Below are 15676 nucleotides of genomic sequence, written 5' to 3' on the forward strand. Positions count from 1 at the left end.
CATGTAGTTATGGGGTTTGTCGGCATTCTCCAGGCTTTCTTCCATACTCAAGGATTTTACTACTTCCTACCAGAGTACTAAACTCACTGGGTAAGTTTACAAATTTGCTTTCTTGAAATGTAATAGCCTGCTATGGCTGCATTCTGTGAAGCCATTTCTTCCTATGGCTAACTCAGCTAGCTTGTGTTCCCTTGTACCAAACAGCCTCTCTATTGGTAAGAGGTAGATCTAGGGAGGCTTCACTGTTCACTGGCTGGAATCTGTATTGCTTAAATTAAAGGAACTTGTTTATCACTTGAGCACACAAAATCCATGTGCAGCACACTAGTGAGATGCTATGAGCCGCCCTTTTATTACACACAACTATATTTGAGAGAGCAGACTGAGGGCCTGATTCTCATCTCACTTGGCCAGTGTAAATAAGGAGCTATTCTATTTCCCTTAAAGTCAGTGTATTATAAATGAGACAAGACCTTGATGAGGCCTACTATGTTGCTGCCCCTGTTCCATGCTGCTTTTTTTAGTCCATGATGTAAATTTCAGGCATCTAGTCAAATATGATTCCCGAAGACTAAATGTAAAGTGTAACAAAGGCAATAAACATCAGATTATTTTAATTAAAAAACCACAAACACATGCAAAGAAATTCACTCAATTAAAAACTTAATTAAAAGCATATTAACCATGCAACAAAAGTAACACCAGACCCCTAAACCCAAAACATCTAGTCACAAAAAAAAAGAAGGCAAAGTGCTTTCTCAATGTTCTTCTTTCTCTCAGGTGAGGGAGAAACATAATTGTGAAGTTCTTAACTTTGGTCATCCTCTGTGAACAGCACCATAACATTATTTTAAGACAGTTTATGTTGGACAAATTCTCTCATGTTACTGGAAAAGGGAAACGGATGGCATGAACACACCGTTATTTCTAGCCAGACCTTGGCTGATTTATGCTACTGTCTTCTCACTCACAGGTTCAGTATTATACTGGCACCTGCTAGCACTGCAATGGTTGAGTGTCTGACTGTCTGCATTTCCAACATAAATTTCTCTTTTTGGAGGTTTATGACTTTGCTGTAAAATGTTGCTTGGGGCTGAATCTTGCAAGGTCATTTTAAGAGAGAGCAAACACAATAAAAAAAAAGTTAGTGGCTTCTAACCCTTTTTTGTACTTACCATTTAAAAACATCTTTCGAAAAAGGCTCACTATGAAGTGTAATTTACAGTGCTAAATAGAACATTTAACTAGGGTATTTATTAAAAAAAACACCGTAGAGCATTCATATTATTTCTGTTACAAAAGAACCCATCTACATGACTACATCTGAAGAGCTGCTACTTTTCAACAAAAATATCCTAAGAGTTTTTACTAGAGGATTTTAGGGCCCAATTTTTGTCTCATTGATTTAATGGGGTGTTTTAACATTGACATCAGTGGGATCAGGATTTGACACTGTAACACGACTGATGTATCTTTCCCCTTGAGGTATGCCACCATGCCTCAGTTTCCTCCTCTTATGTGTTGCTAGGGTAATTGCACACCACACAACTGGTGTTTCACATTAAAATCTCCCTTTCTGGGGTCTTGTTTGTAATTAATTTAACACAAAAGTTATGCAATCCATCACCCTTGTATCTGGGCTCCTCAGTACTTCACTGACATCCTTGGATCAGTTTTATTTTTGGTCCCTGCCCTAGCTCTCACTACACAGGGAGTCCCACTTACCCCACTCCAGAGATCCAACCACAGCTCACAGTTCTTCCCCTGGCAATGTGTGCTTTTTCATTGTTCTCAGATCCAAGGGTTTGGGTCTGTGGTCACCTATGCAAATTGGTAGGGCTTTTTATCCAACATTTCCCAGGAAAAGGGGAGGTGCAAGTGTTGGGAGGATTGTTCATTGTTCTTAAGATCCGAGGGTCTGGGTCTGTAGTCACCTAGGCAAATTGGTGAGGCTTTTTACCAAACCTTGTCCAGGAAGTGGGGTACTAGGTTTTGGGAAGTATTTTGGGGGGAAAGACGTTTCCAAACAGCTCTTCCCCAGTAACCAGTATTTGTTTGGTGGTGATAGCGGCCAATCCAAGGACAAAGGGTGGAATATTTTGTACCTTGGGGAAGTTTTGACCTAAGCTGGTAAAGATAAGCTTAGGAGGTTTTCATGCAGGTCCCCACATCTGTACCCTAGCGTTCAGAGTAGGGGAGGAACCTTGACAGGCTCTCTGACAGGAAAATGGTATGGCTGAACCGTACAAAGAGGCTGCAAAAGTGGTAATGAATGTAGGGCCAGGGACTTAGAAGAGATAACCTCACTCCACAGAGTTTTCCAACATGCAGCTGTGTTACTCAGAATCCTCTCTCAGATATCTGTTAGGGCTTGAACTGAACATAGGAACAGCCATACTGCATCAGACCAATGGTCCATATAGGCCAGTATCCTGTCTGATACTGGCCAGTGCCAGATACTTTGGAGGGAATGAACAGAACAGGGCAATTCTGAGTTATCCCCTGTCCATCCCCTGTCTGAGTCATCCCCTGTCCGAGTCATCCCCTGTCCATCCCCTGTCATCCAGTCTCAGCTTCTGGTAGTTGGAGTTTTAGGGACACAAGGATCATGCAGTTACGCCCCTCAATCATGGGGCTACATCTTGGCTAATAGGTTTCAGAGTAACAGCCGTGTTAGTCTGTATTCGCAAAAAGAAAAGGAGTACTTGTGGCACCTTAGAGACTAACCAATTTATTTGAGCATAAGCTTTCGTGAGCTACAGCTCACTTTATCGGATGCATACTGTGGAAAATACAGAAGATGTTTTTATACACACACACCATGAAAAAATGGGAGTTTATCACTACAAAAGGTTTTCTCTCCCCCCACGCCACTCTCCTGCTGGTAATAGCTTATCTAAAGTGATCACTCTCCTTACAATGTGTATGATAATCAAGGTGGGCCATTTCCAGCACAAATCCAGGTTACCCCCCCCCCAAACCCACTCTCCTGTGGGTAACTGATGGACCTATCTTCCATGAATTTATCTAGTTCTTTGTTAAACTCAGTTATACTTTTGGCCTTCACAATGTCCCATCACAATGAGCTTGAATGATTGTATCTGTGTTGGGTGAAGTACTTCCTTTTGTTTGCTTTAAACCTGCTGCCTATTCATTTCATCGGGTGATCCCCAGTTCTGGTGTTATGTGGAGGGGTAAATAACACTTCCCTATTCACTTTCTGCATACCACTCATGATTTTGCAGACCTCTATCATATGCTCCTTTAGCCATTTCTTTTCTAAACTGAACAGTTCCAGTCTTTTAAATCTCTCCACATATGGAACCTGTTCCGTTCCCCGAAATATTTTTGTTGCCCTTCTCTGCACCTTTTCCAATTCTAATATATTCTTTTTTGAGATGAGGGAACCAAAACTGCATGCAGTATTCAAGGTGTGGGCACACCATGGGATATATATGATATTTTCTGTTTTGCTATTTATCCCTTTTCTATCCACCATAGGCATTAGGAAACAATTTTTAACAGCATATTGGATAGTCATCTAGATGCATTTGCGGGATTTTCACTCTCCTCTAAGGCACTATCAGAGGCAAAATACTGGATTTGACAGACCATTCTTTTGATTCAATATACAAAATCTTCTGTTCCTATAATACACATTAGCATCCAAGATAATGTCTGACTTGTTCAAATAATTGTATAGTTTCATTTCAACTGCCTTCACTTAAATGTTTCAAAGACAGAAGTGCTTCCCTTGGTCAAGAGGAACATCCTCAAGCTAACTTGATCTTCTCTATTTCTCTCCTCAACTGACACCCTCTGGTTGCCTCCAATGTGGCATCATCTTTGCCCCTAAACTGCCCTTCCCCCACGACCTCTGTATGTATCTTTACATATGCCTACCACCATTTGGCAACATGGCACTGCCTTGACTCTATCTCCTTCCACCATGACTATGGTAACTTCTTCCCTATGGCCTTCCCAAGAGCTAGCTCTCCAGATTCCAACACGTGTAGTCTGTCTCCTCAGATGGTGAAATAAGTATGACCACAGTTACATCAACTTTCTTTACTTCCACAGCTTGCCCATTCATTACAGTTCAACATTTCACTCCATGGTTTTAACCCCACACCACATCCTAGCTCCATCCTACCCTCATGGATCTTTCCTCTCAGCTTCCCTTGCCGCTCTCATCAGCAGTTTTGCTAACACCAAGCATACAAAACTCAGGATGCAGTCCCCAAAAGAGCATGAAATTGGCTTAAAAATCATGAATTTTAAAATACATAATGCATTCATTTTTCTTTGGTTTCTGGTTCTTGAGCCTCTAGGTGCCCTTTGGGTCATGCTTTCCTCCACAACCATGAGGGTTAGAAACTTACAGTAGGGATAAGGAGGAGAAGAGAGGCACAGGGGGCACCACAATGGCTTAAAGCCACCCAGGACTCCCCCCAGACAGGGATAATCCTCCAGCTAAATGAGCTTTAGGTACGCTTTATACCTGCAGACCAGTACAAAGTGGCCTTAATGGAGTCAAAGGTGAGGGACATCGATTCTCCATATAAATACAGCTGATACCCCATGATTACCTCAGAGTCACGCACACCTACTGTGTGTGCTCACACTATAGATGTACTAGCCTGCACCCCCACATGCTTCTAGGCAACCATAAAGCGCCTCATCTATATACAGTGACATACACACTGTACAAAGAAACTGAATAGTGCCTTGTTACAAGAGAAATATCATGTCATTAAAGATTGGATTGTAAATTTTAGTGCCCAAGGGCAAAGTGAAGATTCAGCATTCGATTGTGGCTCTGAGAAATCCTGGCTTCATTCAAATCAATGGGAATTTTGTCATGGACTTCAATGAAGCCAGGATTTTGCCCTTCCTGTTTTTGTGTGCTTAAATACACGACCTTCGTGTTGCATTAACACTGAGTTAAAAAAAATGTTATCAGTTAAATACATATCCATGAACACAGGCAACTTTTACAATGCAATGTTTATCATCCGATAATGCTGAGCTGCAGGTAGTGAATTCAGAGAGTCAAGTTAACATTGTTAACATAGATGGTGCGTATAGAATGGCGTACTATCTTTCACCCTAATCGGTTTGTCTTTTACCGTTTGAATTCAGACAGTAATACCTTAACATTTCCTTGAATATGATGATCTTGTATATCAAGGAGAAAGGTAACATTACAATGCCAGTTATCTTACAAGCTGCCTCATTATCACACAGTAACCCCACTTTACTCAATGGTATTATGGTACTGGGAGAAGTGTCATGATATACCAAGATATAGTGTATTCCAGAGGAATTCACAAAATAACTCAGTCATAATTTTGCTTGCTGTTCAAAAGTACAGTCTCATGAATGCTCTGTAAAGCTAAGTGATATCTGCTTTTCTTTTGAAGCGGGAGACATTTATTTACAGTGTAAGTGGATATATAAGTTGCTCCTTCTTCCACTTACCTCTTCTGTCCCCTTCTATGTACAGATCCCATTCTTTACTACTATTATTTTTTAAAGAAACCTACTACATTTAACAGGGTTTCTAGCTGAGGAAGCTTTATATAAGCATTTCCTTCTAGTTAACATGAAAATGCTTCCTTCTCTCATGACAATGACACAAGGTCTACTTTAGTCTGTCTAAAACATCCTACCAGCCAGGGTTTCTTAAATCTAAATCTTTCTCCTGACCTCTTCTCAGGAGCTTGGAATCCTTGGGGCTTTCAAGCAACTTGTGTTCTCCAGATACACTTCCTCTGCTCTTCCTGCTGATAAATTTACCTTTTCTTGTTAGAATGGCTTTGCTAAATCTCTGAATGCATTCAGCTGTAGGACATTTATTATCTAAACTTGATTATGCATGGACAGTTCACTATTGCTAGCAATTTTATTTCCTATTCAAAAGTGTAATGAACTAATATTTGGACCAATGGGATGAACTCCTATTTGCAAAAAGTACAGACACTCAATCTGATCAAGATGCGGTTTCCTGACTGTTCTGCATATTCCATAGCTATGAGGCTTCAGAGCTACCGAGGAAACAGCATTTGCAAAAAACCAAAGCCAAAAAAACCCCCAACCCGCCTCCCACCAGAATAAATCAAATAGACCAAGGGTTTCACCTGGCAAAGCCGACTCCTCTGCTGACTCCATTAGCATCTCTTAATATTCTGGTGGAAATGACATGTCCGAAGGGTTTCAGCATATTCTCCAATTCCTGCTCATCCATGGAAATGGGTAAATTTGAGATGTATAAATTAGTTGGGTCTTGCTCTTGTTGCTAAGATAAAAGAAAAGAAACAGCCTCAATTAAACTCAGTACTTTAACAGAACAGCTTGTGGCTCCTGATATCCAAAAACGGTGGGTGCTCCAAATAATACAGAGCCAAGAAATTATAACAGCGTTAGACGCAGAGCTCTGCAAGCTATTCAAAACTGACAATCTACTTGTCAAATATAGCCCATTAAGGCCTCAACCCTGCAAATTCTCATGCATGTGCTTATCTCTCCATCCATGCGTAGACCCATTTAATTCAATGGGACTGCTCATGTGCAGGACGTTACTCTCATGCACAGGTGTTTTCAGGACTGTGGCCTGATTTAGGAAGTTGACTGAACAGAACGTGATTTCTACATATGTGTTCACTGCTCAAAAATATTCAGCAAATGTTGTATGCAGAGACACATATTCCAGCCTGAAGACTGTTTGCAACTTGGTCACTATGAGTGAGGTTGGCTGAAAATGGAGAATGTTTTTCTGGAAATTTTCCAACAAGCTCTAAGAAGGATTTTTGCTTGAAGCTCTAACTTCAAGCTTTTTTAATTAATAGGTCACCTGGTACATGCTTTATTCCTTGATTGGTTGAGCATAATCCTTAGAATGGATTAGAATGTGAATACTCAAGAATTCAAATTTGAAAATCACTTTTTATTAATACTCCAGAGTACTAGTTTAAAATGGCAGTTTTGGCAAACATTCCTGCTGGTAACTTGTTTGCTAGAATACTCTCAGGAAGGGGACACAAAACACAGGTGCAGCAAAAGCATTATAAACTTCAAACAAAGGCCCTGTCTACACACAAACTTGCACCTGTTTAATAAAACAGGTTTAGTTAAACCCTTTCAAACACCTCTATGGACACATTTATTTTGGTTTACGAGCAGCTTATTTTGGTTTAGCTTAAACCTGTTTCCAATCGACTTAGGGCTTGTCTACACCTAAAACACTACAGTGGCACAGCTGCACCACTGTAGCGTTTCACTGTAGACACTACCTATGCCAGTGGGAGGGATTCTCCTGTTGGTGTAGATAATCCACCTCCCTGAGTGGGAGGTTGATGAAAGAATTCTTCTGTCAACCTGGTGCTGTCTACACTGGGGGTTAATTCAATATAGTTACTCCTCTTGGGGGGGGGGGGGTAGATTTTTCTGATGTAAATTCTCAGGGTAGATCAGACCTTAGGCTAACTCAAAATATGCCTGGTTTAAACCAAAATCAGAATGTCCATACAGCCTTTTGCATCAGTTTAGCTAAATTGGCTTTAAAAATCACACCTTCAGTTAACCCATTGCAACTCGGTTCGTGGACAAGCACAAACAATCCCATGCATTTGCCCTGCTCCAGGAAGATACGTGAATAGAGTGCAAACTCAAGGAGCCTGTTTCTCCACTTCCTTGCGCCTCATTCACCCCTCTGTAAAGTGAACACCATCACAGTGAGGGAGCAGAGAATTCTGATTTTGCAGCAGTTTACACCCACTGTACAAAGGTATAAATGAATACAAAAGGTGCAACCCTGTAGAGAACCAGGGCCAATGATTTATGAAAGTTCAAGGCAAGAGAAACCTCCCACTCGAGCAGTTCAAGAGGGCATATCTCTGCCATACACATGCAGCTGATTTTTGCCTTTAATGTATGGAAGATGAACACCAAGTTATAAATTCAGGCATACCCGGTTCCATTTCACTATAAATAGCTCATAATAAACCTGCCATAAAACAAATATGTGGAACCAGAAATACAATAGGGAAACAGAATGATACTATGCCTAATAATAATACCAAATAAGCAACCAAGTTATCTTTCACTGGTTAAACATTTTAGGAATTCTATTAAAATATAAATTATATGACAAACACAAACACACATATACAGTTTATATTCACATGTGCACATGCAAACACCCTCCACCCCCACAAATGTAACGGTGCCCGACATGCTAAATTGCATTGATGTGTGCATTGTTGCCAACTCTCACAATTTTATCAAGAGTCTCGCAATATTTGGTGATTTTCTTAAAGCCCCAGCTCCCCGGAATAGGTCAATGTGGGAGAATCGCAGCTTCCCTTTAAAAAAAAAAAAGGAAAAAGAAAGAAAGAAGGGGAGGTTCTATTTATAAAGACTTGAAAACATGAACCCTAAAGGCTCAAAAACCTGAAGTAACATTTCTTATTTTTTAAAGTCTCCTGATTTTTAGCCAACCTCATACTTTTTTGGGTTGATTCAAGAATGCTTGGCATTGGCAATGCTACACGTTATAAATGGCATATTACCTCCTCATCTAAGCCCTATCCATAATGCGTCTCCCCTAGAACTACCTGTAATGTTCCACAACTCAGAGCAGTTTGAAAGAAGTATCGTTTTATAAAACGGAAATAGTAATAAAAAAACACAGAAAACACCCTCAAGTTACTATTATAGTAAAATATGTATAGATGAGTGACCATATTTTTAGGGGAGGCGGGGAATAAAACCCTACGGGGGCAAAGGGTTGAAAAGTAACCTGATCTTGAAAAAGGAAAAAAAATAAAAACAAAACAAATACCTCCCTCCCTCTCCTTCCTTTTACACTTTCCCTCATACCCCATCCCTTTTACAGATGAGAAGGCTTTTCCCTCCACAGTAACTAAAATACATTTTTGCTTATATTGCATTTCAAAACTGAATTGGGAACGAGGGGCTGGCATTGTTACAATGTCAGCAATGTGAAGACAAATCACGTGATCAATTCGGAGAATATAAACCTGGCTGATATTTAGAGGGGAAGAAAAAGAGGGGAGGTCCGGAACAAGGAAGGCATGATATGAGTTTAAAAAAATTAGATTAACTAATGTTTTTAGAAGCACTTTCCCTTTTCAGCACTTTGGCACTTTTTTCTGTGTGTATATTGTGAAGTATTATTTTGCTTCGTTATTTTCCTGTAGCTGAAGGGAGAGGGAAGATTAGGAAGTGTCTTTATTTTGAAAATGGTGAGCAGTGGAGTCAATTAAAGCAGAGGCATCACAGAACCCAATCAGCGTAAAGATTTGCAATTTCACAGGCAGTGTTATTCAGAAATCAGATTATTTTGCAAACCTCTGCATTTTGATGGGTTAACTGTTTGGATTAATCAACCAATCAGTGCACAGGGATCAAGCCCGCCGACAGCAATTCCGGGCCCCAAAGCAGAACAGTCAAGAGGTCCCCAGGCCTGGCGTGGCGTCGCCACATGGGCGCAGAGCGGCGGCTGTTGCCCAGTGAGCTGCTGCCGGCTCTGCTGTTGGTGTCCAGCAAACTGCTGGTTGCGCCGCTGGGCGCGCTCGTCCAGCACGGCCAGGGCTTCCACGTGCCCGCCCGGCTGCCTTCGCCGCTGCCGGTACCACCCCGCACGCGCCTAGGAGCCCTGCAGCCTGCCCAGTTGATTTAAAAGGGCCCAGGGCTCCCAGCCACCGCCACAGCTACCATGGCAGCGGCAGTGGCTGGGGGCCCCCGGGCCCTTTTAAATCACCCGGACCCCTGGGCAATTGCCCCGCCGTCAGCAGGCCTGACAGGGATCAGCATATTCTACCATTATTTAGAAATAAATATCCAGTGGTAGTGCAAATCAGACCTATAACCAGAATGCAGAGGATGGAATAACAGAGAAAATACAGTTATGCATCACGAACTGTACAGCACCCCTCACTCTCACTGAGACAATTCTATTTCAGTGGAATATTAGTGTGAGATTTTGTTTTGACTATTGAGTCTTCTTTATACCTGTAGCAAAAATAAAAAGGTTAAAAAAATAAAAAGTGCAGCCAACATGTTTCATACTACAGAGTTTATCTTCTAGTTCCTTGTCTAGAGTGGGAAGCACTGATCCTTGTAGCAGATACAGATTAAATACAGTGGCTTTAAATACCCATAGACATTTTAGCTAAATTTTAAGTGTGAATGAATTCCCACCTGAAAGTTTTGGTGACCATTATTTACCTATCATTATCAATATGATAAACAGGAGCAGTAAATAGATGCATTAGATCATAAAGGGCTAAATTAGGCTGCCCACTCTACCCTCAAGGGATTTACACTGTTTTGTATAGAAAGGAAAATAATTCCACATTATATTTTCTCTGCACAAATATAATATTTTCTTCTCTTGATGGGAAGAGATGACTTCAAAGAAGCCATGTTTCAGACCACAAGCTGAAGCAGGATGCACAGCTATTCCAACTAGGGATTTCAAAGGATCTGTAAAAAATTGTAATTGATTACAGTTACAAACTCCTGGTAAATAGTAGCATCCCCATTTTATAGATGGAGAAACTGAGGCACAGAGATGTTAAATCAGAGGTCTGCAAACTGTGGGGCGTGCCCCTCTAGGGAGGTGTAGCGGAATGTTTGCGGGGGCACGGTGGGGTCTGGGCCAGGCCCCATGGGGGCCAGGCAGGGAGCACCACCCAGCCCTGCCCCCAGTCACAGCCCCACCCCTCAGCCTTGGGTGCTGACCACAGCTTCTGCTCCTGACACCAGCCCCTACCCTCCAGCCATGGCCCCATTTCTGGCCCCAGCCCAAGCCCTGCCTTCTGTATGCAAAACTGGTGTATTCCCATGTCATAGGGTGGATCTGTCCTGGGAGCCCTCCAGTGACAGGCTGAAGTACAACAGATGGACCTGCCTCGGTTTCCCTCCTTCACAGTTCCCAGTAAGAAACCTTACATGGTGTTGACTAGCAATACTCCTCTTTGGGGGCAGTTTATTACAAAAACATAGTGCAAGTAGTCCATAACAACAGTCCCAATACATAATCCATTTATGACCCCTCAGTGTCTACAATCCTTGAAATCTCACATCCTCTAGTCCGTCAATGCCCCACATACTGTGCTATGGTGTCTTCTACCACACCAAGGCTCTCAGTCCTCTCCTGTCCTTTCTGCCAGGACAGCCGCCCCAGCCCTTATACCTCCCAGCTGGAGTGCAACCCCGCTCTTCCCACCGAGAACCCAAAGGCCTCTCTGCTGGGAGTTCATCTTCACCAGAGCATCCACCATTTCCTCTGTTCCGTTAACCTCCCTTGTCCCAGACAGGCCAACAGGTGGGTATTTCCATGGCTCCCCTGGCTCCAGCTCTCCAGTGTGGAGATGTCAGCAAGTAAGCCCCCCTTCTGCTCCCCTGCCTTCAACTGTGGCTCTCCATCTTAGAAATCTGCAGGCAACTCCCTCTGCTGCTCTCTGGTCTTCAGCCCTGTCCAGCCAAGGCTTTCTGGCTTGGGGAAATCAGCCAGCAAACCCCTCTCTTGCTGCTCTGCTGCCTCCAGCACTCCCCCTGGAACCTCCTACCACTTCCTTCTGGGACGTCCTGCTTTCTGGCAGCTCTCACCTGCCAATCTCTCACTCCCAGGCAGTTCTCACTTGCCCCTTTTCCTGACTGTCCATGTCCGTGCACTAAGGCAGCTCTGCCTCACCCACCCTTTAGGGCCCAGATGCCCCCTTTTAAGACCAACTGGGGGTCAGCTGACCAGACACAAGTGCACTGACCTTGTCCTTGAAAAGGCCAGAGTCACCCTGTGACATCCCAATTAGGTGGGTTTAAGTGTGTGCGCGTGCGCACACAGAGAGAAAGAGAGTAAGGGATGGGGGGGAGAGAGCGGGGGGCGGGGGGAGGGGATTCAAAAACCTCTGGCCAGTTGTGTAGTTGTCTGAAAATGTAACCTTAAAGGTTAAAACTTTGAAGACAGCAGACTAACAGTACATTAAAAACAATATTTAGACTAAATCTCAGCATCAGAGTTTTTCAAACACTTGGCAGCAGCTGTTATGCTGTAAGAGCTGAGCTTCAGAACAGCCAGGAGCATTTGTGTTGGAGAAGTGGCTTAAAACTGCATGGGCAGTTAGGAAGACCTGAGTCAGGCATTTGGCTAGGAAGGGCTGAGCCAAAAGATCTGAGAGCTTTATTATAGGGGCAGGCTGAAATATTCCACACTGCTGAAGTTTAGATGTTATAAAACACAGAGGAGGGCCTGCTGAGACCTTAGGATGCTGTTTGTTATGCTGGACTCTGACATTTCTGGATGGAAAAGAGGCTGAATTCAGATGGGGTTTTCCACGGCAGCTGAGACAGTCTTTGGAAGAACTGGGAACAGAAACATTTGTTGACTGAAAACAATTGTGATACTTGGCTTCTAATGAGGGATGTAGCTGAGATTCTTGGGCTCCTAGCATTCTGCCTATGCCATCTTATATCATTTATTCTTTGACAATATTTTTTTTCGCTTAGTAGTGTTGCTTTTTGGCTGTTTTTTTTAAATCACTAGCCTAATCTGTATTTGAACCAAGCTGATTTTGGTTTACTCAGGAGTCCTGTGAATTAATTCTCCTTATTAACAATCTGTCATAATTCCCGGGAGCAATTTGCAAAGGTGAATTAACCACTGACTACTAGTTAAAAGGAGTTTCATTTTACGTCTTCCAAATTGACTTTGGAATCTCTGAGAACACATTGTGGTACCTAGTTTTGTGTCACTCTTAAAATCCTCTTTAGATAGGCATAGTCAGCTTTAATATTTATGGGTCATATACAAGTTGTCTTGTCCTTGAATAATTAGATACTACCACTTACATCACACTGATATTGATACGGATCAATATCAGTTACAGATTGCCTTTAGAATCACTGTAACCTCATCCAGAACATTTTAGACACTAGTCACTTCAAATGATTCAAAATTATTACTATTTCTGTCATGCTGTTTAGTAGTCAGGTTCCATCCTCCCTTTAAATAACAATAGTTACACCCTTATGGAAGAAACCATCCATATGTCACTGAATTACTCTTTAAAATATAGTTGTATCACACATTTCTCATTTCTTGACAATATTGTTCCAACTGTAGTGGCTATGTATCTTCAATCTTATCTTTGGAACCACAATTTAAATCAGGGGTGGCCAGCCTGAGAAGGAGCCAGAATTTACCAATGCGCATTGCCAAAGAGCCACAGTAACATGTCGGCAGCCCCCCATCAGCTCTCCCCCACCGGCAGCACCACCGATCAGCACCTAACCCTCCATCCCTGCACCTCCTGCCCGCCGCAATCAGCTGTTTTGTGGTGTGCAGGAGGCTCGGGGGGGGGGGGGGGGAGGAGGAGCAAGTACACAGCAGACTCAGGGGAAGGGCTGGGGGCCTTGGAAGAAGGGGTGGAGTGGGGCTGGGGCTTGGGGCAGAGGCAGGGGTTGAGCAGTGAGCACCCTGTAGCACATTCGGAAGTTGGCACCTGTAGCTCCCTCCAGCCCCGGAGTTGGCGCCTATGCAAGGAGCTGCAGATTAACCTCTGAAGAGCCGCATGTGGCTCCAGAGCCACAGGTTGGCCATCCCTGATTTATATGATCAATGCCAGTCTGGATTCAGGACAAGTCATAGCACGAGACCATTTAGAGAAGGCTTGTAATGATTTCTTTCTTTTTGTGGACTCATGTTCAAAATCTCTTCTTGTTCTTTAGTACTGACCTTTTTTGAAATTGCAGATCATGGGACCCTTCTAGGACATTTGAAATATATACTAGATCATATATGGAAACTGGTTTGGTTTGTATTTGACTGGCTAGTTGCAGTATGTGACCTTTAATCTGGAAGGCCACTTTCAATCAATTCCATGAATGAGAACTGAAGGGTTTTTCCAGAGTTCCATTTTTGTCATTTCTACATGCTTTTTCTTTCTGCTAGTTTTCACAGATTGGAACATTTTCAAACTTCATGACACCTCAGAAAACCAGGTCACTAATTTATTAGATGTCTAACTATAGATAGAGGTGCCCAACTTTAGGTAGGCAAGTTTAACATTCTGATCCCAAATTTTAACATTGGGCCCTTGTCATTAATGTTATACATGAAATAATACAACATTCCACTGCAGTCTTCACGTAGCATTTCTCATTTCTCCTTTATAAATGAACTGTACCAATTTTGCTAGACAGAGAATTCTAGAAGTTAAAAGAAAACTATGTCCAACTTCCACAGCACAGCAGTCTGAAAAGCAGACATGGCAGGGAACATTTTTGCTATACATCAAATGTGGATTATATTTAAGGGTTGTGGGCTGGAACTTCATCTGGTGTAAATCAGCACAGCTTCATTGAAATTAATGATGCTAAACTGATTTACATCAGATGATGGAGACACAGTGTTTTTTTGCTTTTTAATTAAAACTGCTCTTACAAAAATACTACAATAATGGTCCAAACTACTTAGGCTTAAAATAGTGTTACTGCCATTTGTTGTAGTTTGGCCATTACCATTGTAGTGCTAGATAAACAGAATGCACCAATTCACTTTGCCAGCATTCACAACCCCTTTTATCTGCTTATTTGAATGCCTTTGGGTGGGCACATTTTTAATAGCGAGAATGTTCTCAGAAAGCAAAGCAGTTGTGAAGAGAGAGATGATAGCAGCTGGAGGTATCCATTGGAGTATTCCATCTGGTTAGGGGAACTCAGTGCTGGCAGAAAACTGCCCCCCACACTGCTGCCAATGGAGGGAAAAGAGGGATGTTAGGGCATTCCAGAGGGAAGGAGCATGGCAGAGCATAGTTACACTATGCCTGATCTTCTACTGGAATAAGGTGCTTGAGGATGCTTATGCCAGTTGCTAGAGCTCTTCCCATGCAGGTCTAAATTGCACTTGGGCTAGGTCGCTGAGGATCAGGAAGCCACCACTAGGTCCCTGTGGACCCCCTCTTCATTGTGCCTGAGCTCTTCATAGACTTCATAACTTGCCAACAGACTTCAATGGTGCTCCATAACAGCATAAGTATCTGTTTGGCAGGGGCTTGATCCCACGCTCATTGAAGTCAATAGCAAAACTCACACTGATTTCAAGAATGCCTTAGATCAACTTGTAGGATTGGGGCATTTAATGCCCATTACAAACAAATTTACATCTCTTTACCCACCACTACACTTTTTTCCCATCCACTTACTTTTTGCCTTCTATACATTTCTATTTCTAGACCATAGTTAAATAAACGCTTAGACAGATACGTACACCCACACACACTCTACAAAGGATTAAGTTGATGTATATATTTCCTCTATCTGTAGAGCAACAGAAAAATCTTATGAGAGTATTTACACCAAAAGTGGTCTCCTGGTCTTTTTCAAAATCTTTTTGTGTTTCACCCAAGTAGATTTGAAAAAATATAAACTTTTTCTGAACTGAAAAAAGGACTCCTTCTGTTTATAAAGCTCACAGTGGATCATCTACTCAGGAAAGAAGTTACTCACTTTGTGCAGGAATGATGGTTCTTCAAGAAGTGTGCTCCACTGTATGTGTGTCTGCGTCCCTGTGCTGCTGATCAGAGAACTTTGGTAGCAATGTCCATTCAGACCACGCATGCCTTGAGGCCAGAGCCAGAGTGCATGGGCA

General features: G+C 42.4%; 1 protein-coding gene across 3 annotated transcripts in view; it reads right to left on the reverse strand.

Moving 5' to 3' along the window:
- The window catches only part of RBMS3 (RNA binding motif single stranded interacting protein 3), a 755157-nt gene that overhangs the window by 174686 nt on the left and 564795 nt on the right, over positions 1-15676 (reverse strand). For all 3 annotated transcript variants that reach the window (XM_043540891.1, XM_043540894.1, XM_043540892.1), the window contains one exon: positions 6141-6298. In XM_043540891.1, the coding sequence (XP_043396826.1) occupies positions 6141-6298 (158 nt within the window). The remainder of the gene's footprint in view (positions 1-6140; positions 6299-15676) is intronic.

Source organism: Chelonia mydas, chromosome 2 (genome assembly GCF_015237465.2).
Source record: "Chelonia mydas isolate rCheMyd1 chromosome 2, rCheMyd1.pri.v2, whole genome shotgun sequence".
NCBI lineage: Eukaryota > Metazoa > Chordata > Testudines > Cheloniidae > Chelonia > Chelonia mydas.